General features: G+C 40.2%; 1 protein-coding gene across 2 annotated transcripts in view; it reads right to left on the reverse strand.

Moving 5' to 3' along the window:
• The window catches only part of LOC105278340 (lachesin), a 67,068-nt gene that overhangs the window by 28,765 nt on the left and 17,447 nt on the right, over positions 1–20,856 (reverse strand). For both annotated transcript variants that reach the window (XR_893772.3, XM_011337369.3), the window contains exons 2-3: positions 12,035–12,128; positions 3,104–3,210 (exon numbers count right to left, since the gene is read on the reverse strand). Coding sequence is in view for 1 of the 2 variants with exons in the window: in XM_011337369.3 (XP_011335671.1) it covers positions 3,104–3,210; positions 12,035–12,104 (177 nt within the window). In the remaining variant the exon portion in view is untranslated. The remainder of the gene's footprint in view (positions 1–3,103; positions 3,211–12,034; positions 12,129–20,856) is intronic.

Below are 20,856 nucleotides of genomic sequence, written 5' to 3' on the forward strand. Positions count from 1 at the left end.
GGGGGATGGAGAACGGAGATCGGGAGGTGCAGACGAGTTGGCGCGCCGGAAATCGCGGTGACGGCGTCGCGGATTTTGCAAGAAGACGCCGCCGCAATTTCCTCACAAGCATCCGACTGCGGAATACAAACAGATATCGGGGATGTCTACGCCGGGGTGTGCACGCACGTGCACACACGAACGCGTGCTTGCGCGCGCGATTCCCCTTGGCCAAACTTCCAGCGGTATTTGCATTTTCCTTGGAATATTCCGAGTCCCGAAGCGAAGAGCTCTTGCGATTTCACGCGAGCTAGCGAGCGAGCACACACGCACGTGTACACACATGTGCACATCCGCAATGTCACACCGCGTACACGTTCATAGCCGAATTAGTAACGGAAAACCGGGAACCCGACCATGCTGCGGGTCTGTCATTATTTTCGCTTGTACACGCGCGATAACGCGCACCGGCGAGAATATCGTTTCACGTTACAAGAAGACAAGAAGAGCATCGACGATCTTGGTGTCTCTTGAACAAAAGGGGCCTCCAATGACCGCCGTGTCTTTCGACGACAAGAACGGCAATCGATAATCTTCGTCGTTTTCCGAGTACAAGACCGTGATATCCGTGTTTCTCGCGTTTTCTCAACGGTGAGAAATCAGGATGATTTTTACGCGTCTCGAGTACAGAAGCAAAAGCATCTCTGATCTTAATTTCTTTCGAGCTTAAGGGGGGAGCCTGCTTTAGAACGTTGAAAATAAGGTATATTTTACAAATTGTTTTTGGAGAAACTATACAGCGGATCATTATAAAACTTTGATGCATTTATTAGTACATGTTTAAAGATAAAAAAAATTATTTTTTGATTTGAATATATCGCTTGTAGAGGTCGTCCTGGAGAAATCTTAGTGCAGCCGCGTCGCCGGCATTGCAAATTGGTGAGCATTCTCCTGCCTCCAAATTTCGTCTAAACTGAAAAATTGAACTATGTTCTCGTTATTTATGAATTCCCATCGTCGATGAACCAAAGAAAGAAGAAAAAAGTTGAAAAGTGCCAAAATGGTGGAGCTTAAAACACAAAAGTACGATTTTTAGGCAAAGTTTTTGAACTTTTTCATGCAAAAATAATTGTTTAACTTAATGTTTTTATGAATATTAAAGGTTCATCGACGATGGGAATTCATAAATAACAAGAAAATATTTCAATTTTTCAGTTTGGATGAAATTTGGAGGCAGGAGAATGCTCACCAATTTACAACGCCGGCTGCACTAAGATGCTTCCAGGACGACCTCTACAGGCGATATATTCAAATAAAAAAATAATTTTTTTTATCTTTAAACATGTACTAATAAATGCATCAAAGTTTTATAATGATCCGCTGTATAGTTTCTCCAAAAACAATTCGTAAAATTATACCTTATTTTCAACGTTCTAAAGCAGGCTCCCCCCTTAAGAGAAATGACGATGAACTTCATCTTTTCCTCTTATAAAAGACTCGTCAGTCTCAATCGTAACTATTGAAGATTATCCAGCGGATATCGCAATTACTCAAAGTGAAATAGATTGCCTATGATGTCGCAGTCACTCTTTGGATTTGACTTTCAGATTTCCTCGGGAAGTGGGCCACGAATGGACCGGGGCTCCCTTTGACGGCCGGTAACGACAAACATTTCCGGCATATCGCAATTGCTCCTCGTACAAATTTAATTATCACATTTCTCCGCTCGGAATTGCTTTAATTTAGCCGACACGAGAGGCGCCATTGACATTTATTTGCATATAATCGATGCCCCCATTGTACACGCGTATTAAATTAACCGTAATAATAATTGCGCGCGCGATATCTACGTGACGTGACGTGGGACGAAGACGGAAACAGAGACGCAAATTCGATTTAATTCGAGAATAGGGTACAGCTCGTGCGTCCGCATTGAATTTCGTAGCGCATCGGCGATATTTCGCTTCTGCTTCACCGAGCTGTCGCCGGAGATTCGGATCGATGTGAAACGTAATCGGTTGTTTCATTCTACCGTTTACGGTACTGCACGGACTCTCCAGGTATGGATGGCGCACTCTGGTCCACAGACAAGACCTGAGTACATCCGAGCAGGCACGGGTAAATATGCCAGTTGAGAGCAACTGGTTGTACCATTACTGATATAACTAGTCGCTGGTTACTCCGGTTTTCGCCTTAGCATAATGCGATCTGCAAACGCGCTAAGACGAACGATAATGCGCGCAAGAGATAATCCAACCGCGTGGCGATGCGGATAAAAGTGTTATTAAATTCCGTTACCGTGAAGGCGCGAATTTGCGGCCAGTAATGGGGAGTGTTAAGTCAAGTTATTTCTTCTAAGGCGCGCGCGCACGCGCGATCAATAGCGCGATCCGTAATACGAGATTAGTTTTATAGTAAGATTTTCGTTAATACGTCGGGAGAGAAGACCGAAAGAGCCGTTCGTATTTCCTCGCCGGCATGTGTATCGATAAAAGTTCTCGCTATCCAGTGTAGAACCGAGTAAAGTCGGGCAAAGTGAGAGGAAAAACTGCTCCCGTGCTCTTGCACCATTAAGTGAGAATTTTGCAAATATCAGGATCGGACTTTCCGCTTGTGAAAACTGTACAAATAGATTATTCAAAGCGTTAAATGTATTTTTCGTGTACTTGCCTTTTGTTAAGCGTATTCTCTTACACATACACACGCGCAAGCGCGGAGCTACTTACATTTTCTAAAAGATAAAAACTGTTTCCAAGAGAATATTCAATCTTCTTTTCTGCGACTGAACGTTGACGAATAATTGTGTCAGTAGCGATACCAACAATATGGTTAGACTTGATAAACTTGATTGTAACATTATTAAGAACATTAAACAAGGACAAATATATGTTACAACTCAATATTTGGTATTTCGTTTGTTTTTCTTCTCACCGCGGATTTATGACTCTCGGATTAGCAGCATTAATATGGTACACCACGTAAAATGGCCGCGATGGCAAGGATGCCTCACGAAAGTTCAGGCCGGTGACATGACTTCTTAAAGAAGTAGCTTTTCAGAAGTTAAGTGAGAAGTTAAGTAACCGTTACGGTACGCATTGCGCCCGTTACCCTTCACGCAACTTACTCTGTAGCCTCCTAAATGTTTCACGTGACACGTGAAAGTGGCGTCCCTCCCGAGAGTTATAGTTAGATTGGCGATAGGGCCGGAGAATTCGGGCTGGAACGCGCCACCTGAAATGATAAAATACATGGGACGTTTCTGAAAAATGCATATTCGTGATTCGCGCGGCGCCGCAACTTTTTGACGCCAACGTCAATTCGCCATCGCGCGCTTTATGGAAAGCGAATAAACGTCAAGGGGTTGAACGTACGCGACTCGGCGCGAAACGCGGCGCATCTCACGACTGCAAATTAAATGCATAGACGTGACATCGAATTAGCAAGAATCGTTGCCGTATGCACGCGGCACTTAAGCGAACTTCCATCTGCGCCGGTAATGTTAATCGTTACCAAACGATATCTCCTGCGAGTCATTATCTACCTCTATAATTACATATGAATTTACAAAAATGCTGAGGATGGAGAGATTTGCCGTAGTTATTCGTGAACGTCAAGTGTGAATCTTCATTGGAAATACCAGTTTCTTGTATTTTTTTGGAGCCAAAAATTGAATAGATTCCATAAATGCAGAAATCGTTGAAATAAACGTGTTCGCTCGTAGCGCGTTTTATTACATAAGATGGAACTGCTGTAAAATTTCATACAATTTTTCTTTTAAGCGGAGATGGCTCCAATAAGCCGAGTCCGATAAGCATAATTGCTTCAGATGAATTTAGTCTGTAAAAACGTAATTCGTGTTACGGAAAAGCATATATCATTCCATTATCTTCGTAATGCGGAATTGCGCGTGCAACACACGTGGTTCTCATAAATATCGCATCACGCGCGATTATAACGCGCCCGGTCTGTGCATATGGAATAGATCTCCTTTTACTTTCTCATATTTTTCACGTGTTCCCGGCTTGTTTCGCGGCCGCATTATGAATAATACCGTTACACAGCAATGGCGATAGCGTTCGATAGGAAGGCTGCGATGCAAAAATAAGATGAAATACGGAGAAATACGACGCGTAACGTACAAATCGCTTCGCTGTCGTATGCGCGTAATAGAGATCGAGAGTGCGGAATGCGTAGGAACATGGAGATGTACTCGATTCTATACTCTGAGCTCGTCGAAATTCCGCGTTTCAATTTCCGTACGGCGCGTTCGATTGACGTAATTTATTGCCGAATCGCAGCAAACGCGTCGCCCAAACGCGCCTAATGTCGAGCAATTTTTCCACGTGTCGTCGATGAACTAAACCAAGCGTTCGATGAGCCACGGATCGAATTAATCTTGTGATCGGCGAGTTGAGTAGCACGAGTCGGATTCGTTATCCGGTAGTTTATGCGGAATAATGACGCGGATGTTGATTGAATCGATCACTTTCGGAGAGAGACGAGCCAGACCGCGTTAAACGCGTCTTCCCCCGCAAATAGATTTTATGCGAATAAATAAGAATTTATTTTACGCGACTATTCACTTTTATAGTACGAGGCTGTTGTATAGTAAGCTAGTTTGTTACTCAAATTCATGTTTCTGGCAATATCATGTATAGAGAATACCATCATGTCGAATAGCTTCTAACAGTGGCAACGAGAGGCGCCGTGTGATAATATTTCCGTATAAAGTTTTGCTGAAGGTATCCGCAGTACAATGGGGTAAACAGGACAACAATGATACCTCTGCAGAAATTTTTGCCCCAGCTGCTGCATAAGCTACTCAATTAGATGTTTTTATATTCTGCAATACGCGTGCTTTTGCCTGCGCAGCTTGACGCCATGTAAATGCAACAGTATTTCCCTGCTAATTGAATAAATTAAAAGAACGCATTCGACGTATCTGTCGTGTTAGAGGAGAGCATTTGTATAGAGAACCTGAATAAAATTCTTCTCGATTTCATTTAATTCGTAATTTGCATTTTAAAGAAAGACGCATGGGTTTTTGGAGTTTCCATCAACGTGTTTGTTAATTTTGCTGTACTATTCGATTTAAATGCGACAATTTTCTATCATTTTCATCAATCGAAATGGTAATTAAAACGGTACAAACGATTATGCACGAATATTATAAATAATAATATAATAATACAATAACATATAATAATTATGAAACAGAGTAATTGTTGTATGGAACGCGTTTTTTACATATATAGACGGATGAAAGAAAATATCTCAAAATAGGGAAATCTTACGTGGAGATTGCGACATGATATAACGAAGGAAATAAGGGTGAAGTAATCCGTCGAGAGTTTAAAAGGAAGAGACAAGCTTGACCTATTTATCTCGTAACAGGAATAATAGGATCAAGAATTATAAGCAAAAGCGACAATCACCATGAATCGCGTAACGCCTTCCTGCCAACAGCAATGCTGGTTGAGACGAGAGAACACTACGTTAAAATTTAAAATATTACTCTGGAATTGCGCATAAATACCATGCTGCAGCCATGTGTTTCGCAAAAGTAATGTTCGCAATTAAGGCGCCACGTACGTAACGCAGAATACACGGTTTTAATTATTTTGCGAAAAGAAATTTTCTCGAAAAGCTCTGTAATGTAGAATATCATTCTCAAATCTCATTATGAATTTATTTTTTATTCACAAGCACTGTCTGCCATTAGATTATTGAAGGATTAAGAACATTATAAATTTAAATCCCAAAAATAAACGAAAGAAAATTTTCGAGAAAGGAGAAAGGCGACAGTTAAATTCAAAAGTACTAAGATTTAAAGTACGCGCGTTATGCATCTTTATTTCGTGAACGTTGATACATTTTCTCAGGGTTTTTTAATTAACCGAAAGCAGGTCGTAAGATCGCTTTAAGGTGGCGGCAAAAAGGGAAAATAGGCGAGAATTGGTGGTAACCACCTTCCGCATTCTATCAATATTAAAAAGTTCCACTCTGCGGCATAAATTACTTGCGCGCGTTGTACTAGTCGACATGTTGTAACAGCAAGTACAGGAACCATGGTTTCCTGTCCGGAAACTTTGCAGAAAATTGCGAATAGCTTATCATCGAACTTTCGTCGGGGGAAGTAAGTTGTTACGGATATTAAATATCGTAAAATTCTTTGCCCCGCGCCGGAATGCACAGCCTGTAGCCGAATTAGTAGCTTTCGCTGCTTGACATGCAATCCTTTGGCCGTAACAAGGAGTTTTATTAATCCAAGCGCTGTAACCTCTTTGTCGCCGCTCCAGGATAATTCGGGCAATTTTCGCGCCGGAGCTTTCCATCATTTGAAGGTCTTTTATTAACACTGTTATACACTTTGCTCCAGAAAATCACAAAATACTCTTATTCATTTTCCACTCATTCTCGCAGATTAATTCTGTAGATTTTGAATTAATAGTAATATTTCAAACCATCGATAAATTAAATTTGCTCGGAAAAGAAAATCAAATATGCTTTTATGTTTCATAAGTCTTCCGATAATTACTAAATATTTTTCATTAATAGAGATTTGCTGATTAAAATCCAACAGCAGCGAATGTTTTTAGCGTATGTAATATATTTATTATAGATATACATATATGAGTGGCGAATCGATGTGTTAAAAAGAAAAATAATTGATACCAAAAAAAAGAGAAAATAGGCGATCGATTACCACGGTGATTTGAGCAATTTATTTCATAAATGGCATCATATTGCGCAATTATTTACTCCCTGTTGGTCAAGCGTTATTTGACAATAATTTCGCGCGTCATTTCGTGCACGCGCATATTGAGCGGTGCAAGAGCGTATTTGATGGAATTCATGCAATACTAATAATCGTACGGAAGAATATTCATTCACCAGTTATTGTTAGTTAATCATCTTATCAGATATAATATTTCAATAAAAGATTTTTAATTTTTCATTATAGCACTTTTATTATATTCAATTTCTGTTAATTTTATTATACAGAATCGTTCCAAATACGTAATCGATTGTCACAATTTATTTCCCATTATTTTATCACAAAATATTATCGACATGTATTTATGTCTAATTGTAAGATATAATACATAGCATTACAGTTTCTGTAAATTATGACAAAACGTATGGCAATATTAGGTGACAATTATTAACCTAAAATATGTGACATTGTTTAATTTTATACGATGTTACAAGAGACTAATTGATTATTAGATGAAATCTTAATAATTTCATATTATGGTGCATAAATACGCGTAATCCATTTCGCATTTTCGAGATTTCTTATGCGTCGCATATTCGAATTTCATTCAAATTTACTCGATTTACATGTACATGTCGTGCTTGCATTGACGCATCCGGATTCGTCGACTAAACTATCGTGCTCTGATATATCTATTGAGGTACTGTTAACTACACGTTTAACTCGTCGCGGTAGAATGCGCTTGTTTAGTACAATATTAATAATGACAGCACTGACGTCTATATACTCATATACCGATATATACGTATGTGTATATACCTATGACAGTTGGAGTAAGAATACCACTCGGAGTAAGAATATTCGCGAATATCCCCAAAATATTGGAAATACATTAAGAATAAAGTCAATATATAATATACGTTATTTATTATTTAATCATTTTTTATATTTGCAGAATATTAGTAAAAACAGAAAGCAGCTTTAAATATCTGAAAAGATATTCAATCGAATATACGTGAGAGAAAACTTGAACGTAATAAAATTTTGATATTATTTGAACAGATTTAATGCGTACGATATTATATTTTTCACAAACTGAATCGGACGACAAGTTAATGGATTATATTGCATAAAAGAGGAAGATCAGGTGCCGGCCCTGGCGTGCCTAGCAACTCACTTCCTCCTTCACGAATGGCCAAAGTAAACGGCCAAACAAGCAAACAGACACTCTACAAATCTCGTCACCCAACAGCCACCATCCACACGTAACTCTGTCCGGCTAAAGAAATATTCGCAAAGTCGACTTTCGACGGAAAGTCGTTCCAGAGTTTCAGCATTTCATTTTTCTCCTTTTGTATCCCTTAACAATTTTTCTCTCTGATTTCGCCTTACTCGATACTCGTTCTTCTCACTTCTATTGTTCATGTTACTACGCTTTAGCATACGCATTCGTTCTTAATTACTTTTTCATACTTCGATCGATTCTGTTGACGCATTTTCAAGAAGACCTTTAAAAAACAGTTTTCTTTCTCCTGAGAAACAAATCGATTATTCTTTAATAAAAAATTGCATTGATAACTAGTGAACAAGCTCGTTTGGTATCATTTATAACTACATTTATTTGATTAATCCTATGTCCATTACTAGTTGTGTATTTTATTTTTGAGACAATTATTTTTGTGATGTTATCAGATCTTCTTTTTCCGCTGTTTTCCTCTTTCTCGTTGCGTCTCTTTTTTCCTATCATTCCATTTCCATGTTTTCTCTCAGTCTCAGTTTTCCGATTGTCTCGCAAAAGCAGCTTTGCCTATCGTAACGAGACGTTCAAGGCGAGTTTTGTCGCGATTCGGCGGCGGTGCCGTAATGCAAAACATAAGCGGAAGAGAGCTCGGCTTTATATCGACGAGCGCGGCACTAAATTCATCGGAACGCATAAATGCGAAGGTTGAGGGTTGGGATGCATTGACGCGCGTTTATGAAATCCTCTGGTCCGTCGCTTCCCGAAAACGCGGTAGTCACTTCCAAGCAAACGTTGACTTTTAAAATATTCTGTGGAAAAATATCGCATCAGATTTCTTTAGATTTCGAGCGAAATTAATCGTCGTATATTTTGTTGTTTCGAATGCAGATTAAGCAAATTTTCCAATTTTCTAATGCAATTCTCTCGAACAAATTTCCTTCATTCACGGGAGACGAAAAAACTTGGGAAAAATTGATGGTAGATACAAGATGAGAGTAGCGCATATCTTAGATTAAATGGGAAATTTCTAAATAGAGTCGGTAATTTGCATCGCGATGCTGCTTCATCGATGGCGTCGCTCGCCCCGAGAGAGAAACCGCGCAAAAGGGGAAGGTCTCGTTTAATTTGACTCAATTTATTCTTCCGTTCGCTCGCCTCTGAATAGCCACCCCTTTTCCATTCACTCTTCGTTAAGCGCCGATAAACGGAAGTTCCCGATTGGCCGGATGCTGCCTTTCTGTAGCGCGCACGTCCCGCTCCTTATTTATCCTTTTCAGCGTCACGCATTACGCTCGATATTCGATGTACAATGAAACACCTCGCACTTCCCGAGAGAGCCTTCGCGACTCCTGTTCGTAATTACTGCTTCGCGTATGCTCCCGCGCGGAACTACTCCAGCTATCCGCAATCTGGAAGCTGCAATGTCTGCGAAGCTTCCCCAGGTCCGTTTCGGACTGGATTCGTTGCAGAACTATTTGACGTAATCGAGACTCGATGTGTACTATGTGCATATGTGTATGTTCACGTGGAAAGTATTTATTCTGCAAGTAATATATGTGAATATCACAAATGAGGGAAGAAAGTCTTAAATTGTATTTACCTTATTTCGAGATTTTATTCATCTTCTCATATATGAATATATCGGCTGAGCTATGATGATAAATCGAGGAAATTTGCAGTTAATCAGTATTCTGAAATAAAGTTCGGAATTATTTAAATAATACATCGTTCGTTTTTGTGAATATGAAAAAAGTTACATTATATACTATTAGTCTTGAATTCTTTCTTTTCAATGGCTAAATTTAGCTAGATAAAAACTGCCATTTAAGGAAAATGGATTTTAAATTGTTAAAAATTGGAGCAGTATTCCAAACCATTTATAACCTATGATGTACTAAACATAGTTATTTGTTTCCGAATTATTCTTTCGCCCGCGTATCGATGCATCAACTAGTTATAAATCATGATTTGAACTGAATCGGAAATAAAAACAGAATTTAGATCAATTACTTATTTTTTCAATAAACATACTGGAACCGTTTTTTATCCTTCGCTATTTTCGTCATATTTTTGATTGTTTTTAACTTACAGGTTCTCTGTTTTGTCGTATAAAAATATTGGGACATTTTCTAAATTAATCTATAATATTTTTTAAATTCACATGATCGATTCTAGCTATGGAAAATAGATTGTGATTGTGACCATAACTTCTCCTTCTCTTATGCATATTTTAAGCGCCAAGTAATGGGGATCTGCGCAATAGTATGAATTTTTAGACGGATTTGAAAGGGGTTAAGCGGAATCTAACGGATTAAGGGGAATCTACGTGACAATTCGTCGAGATTACGATGCAAATTGGGCAATCTACGACAGAACGGAAGAATGCCGATCGTTATGGGAATGCGTATCGGGTGCAGACGTCGGGTGCTCGCTTGTTTGCGAGAAATGGGTCCGCAAAGAATATTCAGGCGTGCGCGCTAGTTTTCCTCCAGGAAATTTTATTTATCCTCGTGAGAACCCGGAGAGAGGTCGGCTGGAATTGAGTGACGTCAGTAATCAAATGCCATTCAGCCGTTATGAAGACGTTTCGCCTCGGTGAAAATTATCATGCGAATGCGTGACTGTAGGAAGCGATAAAGCCTTGATAGTTTGCGAAATTTTCTTGTCTATGTCAAACTATAATATTCACGCCTCTAGCTCGCCTCGCATTCTCTGTCCTTCTCCTGTCCTCTTCCTCTCGTTGCCGCTCGTTTCTTACGGTATTTGCACTCTTTATTAAAATCGTAAGCTTTTATCTCCCCTCGCGCGAGGACGTCTACGTATGTTTGAATATTTCGTTGTCTATTTAGCCCTTTACCAGCTGTTTAAGCCACTTGAGACAAAGGATGATAAATTATATTCAAATTATAAATTATATGCACCGGACACGTATAAAGCCTGCAAAATTTCCACATCCATATGTCCATTTCTCTACAATATTATCTTCTTTGTTCCTCGTTTTAGCGTAACTCGATAACATTTCTTCCTTCTCTCACTAGTCTCTTCCGATTCAAAACCTGTTAACGTGTACAATGGTATGCACATAGATGTACGTCTATATAGTAATTAATTATTAACTTGTATTAACTGAAAAAATTCAGAGATAATTAATACAATACCCGAAATTGTCCGGTTTATTAATTAGCTGCTATTATTGATATTCAAATATGTAAACGTTATAAATGGAATACTCTGATGCATTTCCATTAAAATCGCTTTATTTCCATTTCTGAAATAAACTTCACTTGAAATGCTCTGGAAACCTATTCGCATGGTTGACGTTTATTTCGCAAGATCTAACTTTCAAGTTTTAATTTTCAATATTAAATATTGAGGCAATTAGACTTTTCTAAAAATTTGCATCCAGAAAAGATTGGTCCACTTTATCTTTCTCTCTTTCTAGGAATATATGTCGCGTATATGTACACACATATGTACTCTAAATAATTGCAAAGGTGCATTAATACAAATGTATACGGTTTATGTGGCACGAATTACGCGCTTTAATGATTTACGAATTTTTCACTTTATCCAGAGATAAAGCACGCGTCGGCATGCATTGGTATTCAGAAAAAGTAATATCTTTCAGCTGAGAGTAGAAGAGGTCGCGTAAGGCCAATATCGCCGTATGTCGCGCCATGCAAGTGTGCGTTTCAAAAGCGGATTAGTTCCGTCATTGTATTTACAGATGGTCGTACATAGCGAGCGGATTATTCGCAAAATTACCCATGTACAGTGCAATATATATCATCCAACGGTTGTCGCGTGTTCTCATCAGGTTTGACATCCCTCGAAATCTGCAAACGTAAACGCTTGCGAATGACATCTCCACTTCCGAGGACATTCTAATATCGCAGGATCAGCCGAAGATCCGCTGAAGACTCCTGTCAAATTGATCCTGTTTTTCCGACATCAGTCCGAGATCCGGCGCGCTCTATACTTTACCGCGAATTTTGCGATTGCTACTTAATCAATAAAGATTGATGGAAATTTCTTTGGCTACTTCCGCGTTCGTCTGCGCAAGTTCCACGAGAACAAAGAGAGGAAGCCGTACTTACCGAAGATATCGTTTGGATAGATTAAGAGCGCCAATAACACTATTAGAAGCGCCTTTTGCCGATCCACCATTTTGCACCGCAATCATGGATCCAGCTGAAACATGAAATGTCAATTATGTAACGATCTGATGAGAATAATTGTCATCCGTTATGTGTTCTAAATTTATTTCTAACCTGTTTTCATACTTTAATTTACAATGCGTCATGTCTTCTAACTTATTACTTTTTAAATGCACTCGTATATGAGATTCACTAAAAGAATTATCACTTCTTATGAGAGGTCCCATACGCATCGCAATTCGCAATTATCACGTTAATAATTAATAAAACGTTGATTAATAATTAATAAAACACCGCGCGATGCGTCAGTAAAATTGTTATTTAATGAGAATCACGAGCGATGAAACGCATCATGTCAATTAATTATAGGCATAATTTATTCCGTATCTCTTTTGATAGTTCATGTACAAATTATTGACGAATATAATGAAATAAATCCATCTCGTGTCTGTTTTTATTCTAGTTATAGACATATAAACATAAGCATGAAGATAGACTGTAAACAATTGAAAAACAAATACAATTCCATTTCCACTTATATCAGAATTCTTCGTTGATTAATTATGAATGACAAACAATAGCTGGATTATTGATGCGATCCACGCTTTCCATATTAATCTCTTCGGACTAGCGATCCCTTACATTATTGGCTCGGACATTCACCAAGGCAGAAATAGAAATAATAAAACGGGTGTGCGATGTAGGGGAATGTATTACTGGAGGGAACATTAAAGTCGTGTCAGTCTCTGTGACGTAATTCCACGGGGATATTCTGTATCCTTTCATCTAGACTTTGCGTACAGATCAAAACGCGTACCGGTCACGTTTCTGGTTATATTGAAGATGATGGTCGGCCCGTTTGTTTTCACGATATCACATCAAGGATCAAGAAAGAAATTCGCAACGAGATTCGTGAGAGACTTGCAGATTTTCACGACAGACATGCACGAGAAAAGAATAAACCTTTAGCAAAATAAGTTAGTTTCGTATTTAACAAGAAAAATTTATCGATATATTTAATATCCTCCTCTCGAAATAAAAATTATCATCAGAAAAATTCAAGTTGTCTTGTAAACCAAGGCTCTTGTAATGTTTGTTCGATTTGATAAGGTATGGATTACCAAATAAAATAAATGCCGTTTGGGAATAATTGATTGTCAATAAGAGCTTCTTCGAGAGGTTGCAATTGCGGTGGAATTAATCATGCATCGTATTGAGGTAGAAATCGAGAATTAAGGTATGTGCATAGGTGAAAATTTAACGCGGCGATAACATTGCCCTCGGCGACCTGGTTCGCGCGTTGCGAGCGTTAAACGCCAATCAGGCAAGTTTCTCTTGTGCAGCAGTACACTGATAACTGCATTACAAGGCACAGCGTTGCGCACTAGTGTACTTGTTAGACACTTTGAATCATAATATTAAATTGATGTGACACTCGTATCGATCTTCTTGCTTATTACGTTTATGATAACGACAATGACGCGCATCCGTCGCCTTTTATTTTCAAAATTGAACAACTTAATTGGGTATAAGTAGTCTTCATTATGCAGACTTCTTACGTTACACATAATCTTATATAATGATAATAAATTATAAATATATAATAATAATTTTTATTTAATTAGAAGCGTACGTTTTTCGAGAGAGATATAGGATAAGTTATTGTTAGCTTTATAATATTAGGAAGTTAAATATTACTTGAAAATAAATTAAACGAATAAGATGAATCGGTTTTCGTTACAGAACGTACCTATATGTGAAATAAATATAATTTAATTTCTGATATAACTTAAATAACTAGAATTATCACAGAATTATGACGCTTTTTCTTATCACAATGCATTCATATATACATAATTTATACATACATTAAATACATTTACTGCGTATTTGTTTTGCATTGCCTTTAAATAATTATATCTGATAATTGCACATGTTAAACATACTCTTCTCATTTAAAATTTGTTCGATGGTACGATACAAATGTGTCAAAATTCGTGATATCGAATTTACTTTCTTTATATTTCACGTAAAAAGATGAATTAGTACACGTGCAGGTGCTTAATTGAGTAGCGCAAATCGTAAACGCAAAATCAGGCTTTCACGCTGTTGCTTTCAAAAGAAGAATCACTGTGCGAAAGTTTCGTCCATGACAATTCCGCGATGAAGAAAATGGCGAAAGTTAGATACATTTATCGCCTCTACCGTCGCGCGTACGCAATACGAGACGAGCGTATCCATCATAGGGGCGCGTGCCCGTGCGACAGGAAGCGGAATCAAGTTTGAGAGCCGGCGAAAGCTTTTCCGCTCGGCTGCAATGAGTAGCAGTACCGCGGCCTTGCCCAACAAGTTTCGAATGTGATGGGCGAAAAGACCAGACGATAAAACTTGACACCGGTGCAGCACAAAGTTGGCGAAATGTCCGAATTCCCTTCTACTCTCTCTCGCTTTCTCTTTCTTTTTCTTCCATTTACGAAATTTGCAACTCTCGCGCGGATTTATTGCAAATACATAAGCAATCAGTGTCCCTGGGATGCAAACAACCGAGAGTAATGTGATAACTCGGCGAGTTCTGAAAAACATTGTAAAATTTATGATATGTATTAACGTAAGAACGTTGGAAAAATTGTGATAAATAAACCGATCGATAAATTGATAGATAAACTGCACAAGATACAAACCACGTTGGATTGGTGGTCGACGAGTGTAAATTAACGTTAAATACTGAAATAATTAGAACATGTCTGCAAAATGTTGAAGGTGACAATTTACATTGGCACACATTGTTATGTTATCATCGTTATTGTGATAGACACGGACGATAGAAATAATCACGGCTTACCCTCTTTTATGCCGTGCAGTTACGGTACGACGTCGCCCCCGAAGCGAAGAAGCAACGTCGCGCGCGCGTTCATATACCACGGGCGACGTGACTTTATTCAAAGCGGATTCCGCCGTTTACTCGATACACAGGCCGGAGTAATATCGAGTTTGGATTTCGTCTAACAAGAGACCGGCACGAAAAGGCGACTGGCAAACGGCGTGCTCACCCTCTCATGCTCAACCCCTCCGCCATCCCTGCCTCCTCGCGTAAACAATGCCGTCGAGTAATTAGACGTATACAAGACGATTCTTCGGCAACGAATAGACATAGTCGCGTAGCGGCGACGGCGGCAGGCGAGGAGGATGTATTGTTTTACACGGTTTTGGGGGACAATTCAAAACCAGAACGGAGACGCGCCCCTTTGTCTTAACGTTGTGCCTTTGTGCATTCTTGCACGAATCTTCAGTCGAAACTCTTTTGTCGACTCCCCTCGTCCACTCTCAGCTCTCCTGGCATTGTCGGAGCAAAATACTTGCATTATTACTTACGTCTACTTGAATCTTAAATGTGGAAAATCTCTCTCTCTCTCTTCCATTTTCCTCTCGATTGCAAAGTTGCATTTTGCAGTTCTCCATTATGCCATCGATCGTGAATAATAACTTTTATGAAGCATTATACAATTTAAGTTTTTACACGTTTTTTATGCGAATGGGACCGAGATTAGCGGATAGTGAAACGAGGTAGACGATACCTTCGACCAATCGCTAATTATTGCGGATCTCCGAAGTATTAGAGTGGCCTCAGAGTGGTCACAGCACTCGCAGCCCGTGATTAGTCAGACGCGCCGAGCTAAGCTCAGTCGTGTACACCTGAGTTCGGTAATTTACGGCCAAGCGGTTGTAACATTTATCGCACGAATACGTGACGCTCTCGAGCGAGCGTTACGCGATTACTGCTGCATACGTAATTGAATCGGTAGGAGAGAACGAGTAGTTTAAAGAATTATTACGTTTCGTCTGCTCGTAGTGATATACATAGCGCATATATCTATAAGTGAAACGAACTCGATACAACGTATTAAATGTCTAGTACCGACAAAATTTGGATGTTATTTTTAGAAATATACTGTACTGTACTGTGTTCTACATATTACTGTGCTATATATATCCTCAATTCACATTCGAGTTCCTAAAAAAATACGCTTCGCGCGACAGGATCGTCTCGCGGAATCAAAAGCGTCCGAGTTTGAAGTTGCAAGATTATTGTACACTATGAATATTCCGCGATATATAACAATCTGAAATTTAATCTAGAATTCCTCCGAGATGGTGGAGTTCCCTTCTAATGAGTTCATTTAAACGCATAAAATTCAGATCTTCCTAATTGCGAAACTTTCAGATGCGCATTGCTGGAAATTAAACCGCGCCATAGTCACATGATAAATGCATCCATAATATTCGAGTATGTCTCGGTCCCGATTTGTTCGCGCTAATGAACGTCCCGTCGTGATGGATTAATTCATATTTCCACTCGATTATCTTTCGATCTGATTATTGGTAAGTGTTTCGCAAGACTAATTGACACACTCTCTCTCAATTCACAACATGGGACGGTCTTACGCTTGAGAATTTTGCTCTCTCTACGCGGAGGATCAAATTAAATTATTGCCGACAAGTTCCGGCTGCGCGTAGATCGCTTGATGGAAAAATCGCCGTCCGTCATCCTAATACCGTTCCGCGCGTAAGTATCGTAAAATAAACACGTACACCGAGCATAACCGCGTGCGGAAATGGTTTTTACAAGCAGCGGGCATTATGGCGGTTGTAATTTTCGCGGCTTCCCCATCTGCATCGTCGAAGCGGTGCGCTCGCACAAGAAACTAATCTACATTCGAAATTTCATCCTTGTCGAATGTGAAATGAAATTTTCAGGCTGCCGACGTAGCCGGGCAGCCGCGCGGCGCGTGTGCGCGTTAATTTAAGGTGGCTCCGACACGCGCGCGCTAGCATCTCATCCAGCTTCCGCGAGCGTGATCCGCGCGTTAGAAAACTCGCTGCCGTTCCATCTCGCGCGATCTTGTTTCGCGTCGCAAACGTCCATTTACGCGGCCACTCGTAAACATGATTCGCCCTAAAACATGACGAGACGCGAGATCACTGAATTAAATCTGAATGGTTCTGATCCTCGTCGTTGACCGTATTTCAAAATGTCCCGTTATCTCTTACGGAAATTTTCTCTTGATATTTTGCATCGCAAGTGTTGATAGTAGATTGTCGACAAATGACAATTCGAGTGGATTGCAATATACATTAATGCTGAGACTCTTAGCCGTTGCGGTTTTACGGAGATCCTGATGCTTCATAAGCTTGTGTGTACCAGATAAATTCAGGAAAATGAACAAGATGAGAAAATGTAATATATCACACAACAATACAATAAGCTATAAAAACATAAAACCTAAATCGATAGAAATTAAATCGATAGAAATTGATAACACAATGTATGTAATATAATCAATAAAGAAACTTTTCGTTTCTATTTTGATAATTATTAAAACAGGATACCAAATTAAAAAATCAATACAATAATTATGTAAGATCTGCATAAAATTGCAGTACTAAGAAGCGGGAGAGAGCTGGAGTAATTTGAGAAACGAGCACGAGGTATTCGAATCTCCGGTGCGGCGAAGGATTAATTTGAGTTTTGCAAGATCCGGCCGCTTTGTTGCGCGACTAAGTAATCCGAGTGATGGCTAATTTGATCGTCATTTCGCTGGCGTGTCGCGCTGACGGCGAGGCTCTGTGATCGCAATTTGTCCGTAAGCGCTCTCACCGCCGTCGTAAACGGGAAAAGAAATTGTTTCCCGCTGCCGCCCACTCGACGGGAAAGTTTCTTTTTCTAATGAAGAAAAGAACTCACCGAGCGACTGCATCCGTTTTAACGAAGTCCGCCCAGAAGGAACTCTCATTCTCTGCGGATCTCCCCATTCCCTCTACTTTCCTCTCGCGGCCCCTCCCGCCCAATTCAATACGCAACGCAAGAGAATTGCAACAGAGCAAGAGTGTTTCTTAATTCGATTCCTTCGAGGAAGGGAAAAACGGGCATATGATACCCGTCCTCAGACCCTTCTCTCTCTCTCTCTCCCTTCCTCCGTTCCTCTTCCACCTTTATTTGACTTGACAGGCCGCGAATAAACGCGGCCTCAAACTCGGCCTCGTCAAAAGTAATTAATTAACCTGTTTGTACGCCGGAAATCGGTCGGGGAGAAACTACAGTTGTTGGTTCGAAATCGCTATTAATCTCCTCCCTCGCGGTACCCTTTACGTAATGAGAATTTTTAAGTCTTCCTCAATGCGAACTTTGACATAATTTGTATAATTATTTGAGGTTCGGGAACACGGTTCTGTTATTCATATATCTTCTTTAAGCTCGGTCGTGGAAAAATATTCCCTTTTACACGCATTTTACAGTATACGTTTTACAGTAAAAAAAACTAATATTTATGTTAATCCTGTACATATGTTAATATATAAAAAAATATTAGTTTTACATATGTTAATACTTAAATATAGAAATACGTTATGTCGAGAAGTATACATGTATTTCTCTGTACTGCGTGTCAACCCTCTCAATTTCAATAGCTTGATAAGAGATCGAGTAGTTATCTCGTGTACCCCTCGCGTCATGAAGTTGTCGTCATGTGTCTTGCTGCCGTGTCGAGAAAGATGAATGAAGATTCGGGTAACGAATACGATGACGGTGAAGGGGTCCCTTTTGCTTTCGTTCCTATTATCAGTTACTGCTTCCAGGAGGGGACGAGGGGCTCGTTTCGATCCCGCCGCCGCGGCGAAAGGCTGCGATAAAAAGAGCAATGACTATATCGCCCGCGATATTACGAAAGGGCTAGTATCGTAGCAACAGACTCTCGTGGCGCTGATAAAGGACGGACGGGGCACAATCTCCTCGTGTCTTGAGGTTCGCCGGCCGATCATGGGCTTCAATGTCTTCCGCTTCCCTCTGTCTCTCTCCCTTTCTCTCCCTCTCCTCCCTTCTCTCTCTGTTCCTCGTTTCTCTTCTCACCCTCGGTATTCGCTGGAAAACAGTTTCGAGCACTCGACGGTACGCACAATATGCGGAGATTCCGTGCGATCCCGGAAACCCCCATCTTTATCTCTCCCTGCGTTCCTCTCAACGGCAACGGTCGGCAGCGTCACTGATAACTCGTCACGGATAATCGCACCCGCTCGTAACTGAAGATTAGCCCTTCAAGTCAAGTCCACGGGACGGGAGGCACAACCCGTTGCATACACGTGTAGTTGTAACGTTCGTGAAGGAAACGATGATTCGTGCTGGATGCACCCGAAACCCGTGCTCCTCGGTGTCCGCAATCGATACAGATCGATCGCGGACGGAAATGTTGAGAAATGTAGATCATTTGTGATTCTCGACGATTCTCTTTACCGGGCGTACATTTTTCACACGACAGATCGGCCGAATATATTGTCGTGACAGAATCGTATTTCCTAGAGGTGAGCAAACAGCACGGTTAAAGCACTGGCTTTAAGGAGGAGGGACGGAGTCCAGTCGCCGATAAATATTCCCTCGGCTGTGTACAGAGCACCTGGATCGCACACGCGCTTCTGGATCAGCTGCGCTATACAACAATTTCAGCGCGGTAAAGAGCGCGGTCATCCCGCTTAATGGCGTCGTCGCCGTTACTGCGTCGCGAGAGTGCAAAAAGTCATAAAGCGTCCGACGGCCAAGTAGAAGAAATGCTAGCAAAATATGACTCGCGAGGGCTCCGTCTAAATCCATACGATATCGCTTATCTCGATATTGCCAATCTTCGATATCCTGATAGCACAGATATTACTTTATACGATGTCCGTACGTTCGTCTCTCTTTATATTTGTCGGAACTTCTATTCTTGGTGCATTTATTGAAACTACATGCCAGCTGAATACGTAAAAATCATGCTCGGAGATAGAGAGACTTGTACCTGGCAGTAGATTACCGTGCATGGGCGATTTATAATTAAGCGATCGCGTAATACGCGAAATCGTTCTTCGATGCAAAACAGCTCGATATTAATTTTAAATAAATTTTACATATCGGGGTTTTATGCGCGCGCGTTTTGCCGGAATTCATCACTTTACATTTAGATCCCTGAATTACAATCGCGCGCTTGCATTCCCAGCAAGAAAAAGACCTTATCGATTGTACTATGCAAATGCGAATGTGCTCGACAGCGTCCTGCCGTAACGTTCGTTTCTCATTAACATGAGAGACTTGTGTAAGACTAAAGGATTCATGATGACGCCGATATTCCCGAATTGTCTCCGGTAATTTAAAATGCCATTTAGAAGTACGTACGTTCTATGATTGAAATTATATATATATGAGGACTCTACATGTCTACATTTTCAACCGCTTGTAATAAAGCTGTGATGAGCTTTAATATTAAAGACACAGTCGCATCGATTCTAAAGTGAATGGAACTGATTGTCGAAATCATTCCAGTAGTTTAGAAGAAGACTTTAGGATAAAATATAACATATTGAATAGATTTCGGCACACGCGTTGCTTACACATTCGCGCGTGTAATGACGGTCGAAACATATGATAAATTAACACAAGCCTATTTAGCATATTAACAAGATAATGCTTTTATCCTTTTGAGAATTAATTTCTCGCAACGGCTCTCTAATACGACGCGTAACGTCCGCCGTCCGAATTTACCATTTAAAAGCGTAAAAACGCCTGTGTGCGGGCGCGGTTGCAAAATGCGGCTTTAATACCCGCGGAAAATAATAACTCCCGCCACACTGAAAATAAATCCTACAAAGGACCGCGCCACGTCCTATCCGCGAACCGTCGCCTTGTCTTTGACGTTTCTGACTAATGACCCCCCTTCTCCACCCGTCCATTCCCTTCTCGA

The sequence above is a fragment of the Ooceraea biroi genome, chromosome 4 (assembly GCF_003672135.1).
Source record: "Ooceraea biroi isolate clonal line C1 chromosome 4, Obir_v5.4, whole genome shotgun sequence".
NCBI lineage: Eukaryota > Metazoa > Arthropoda > Insecta > Hymenoptera > Formicidae > Ooceraea > Ooceraea biroi.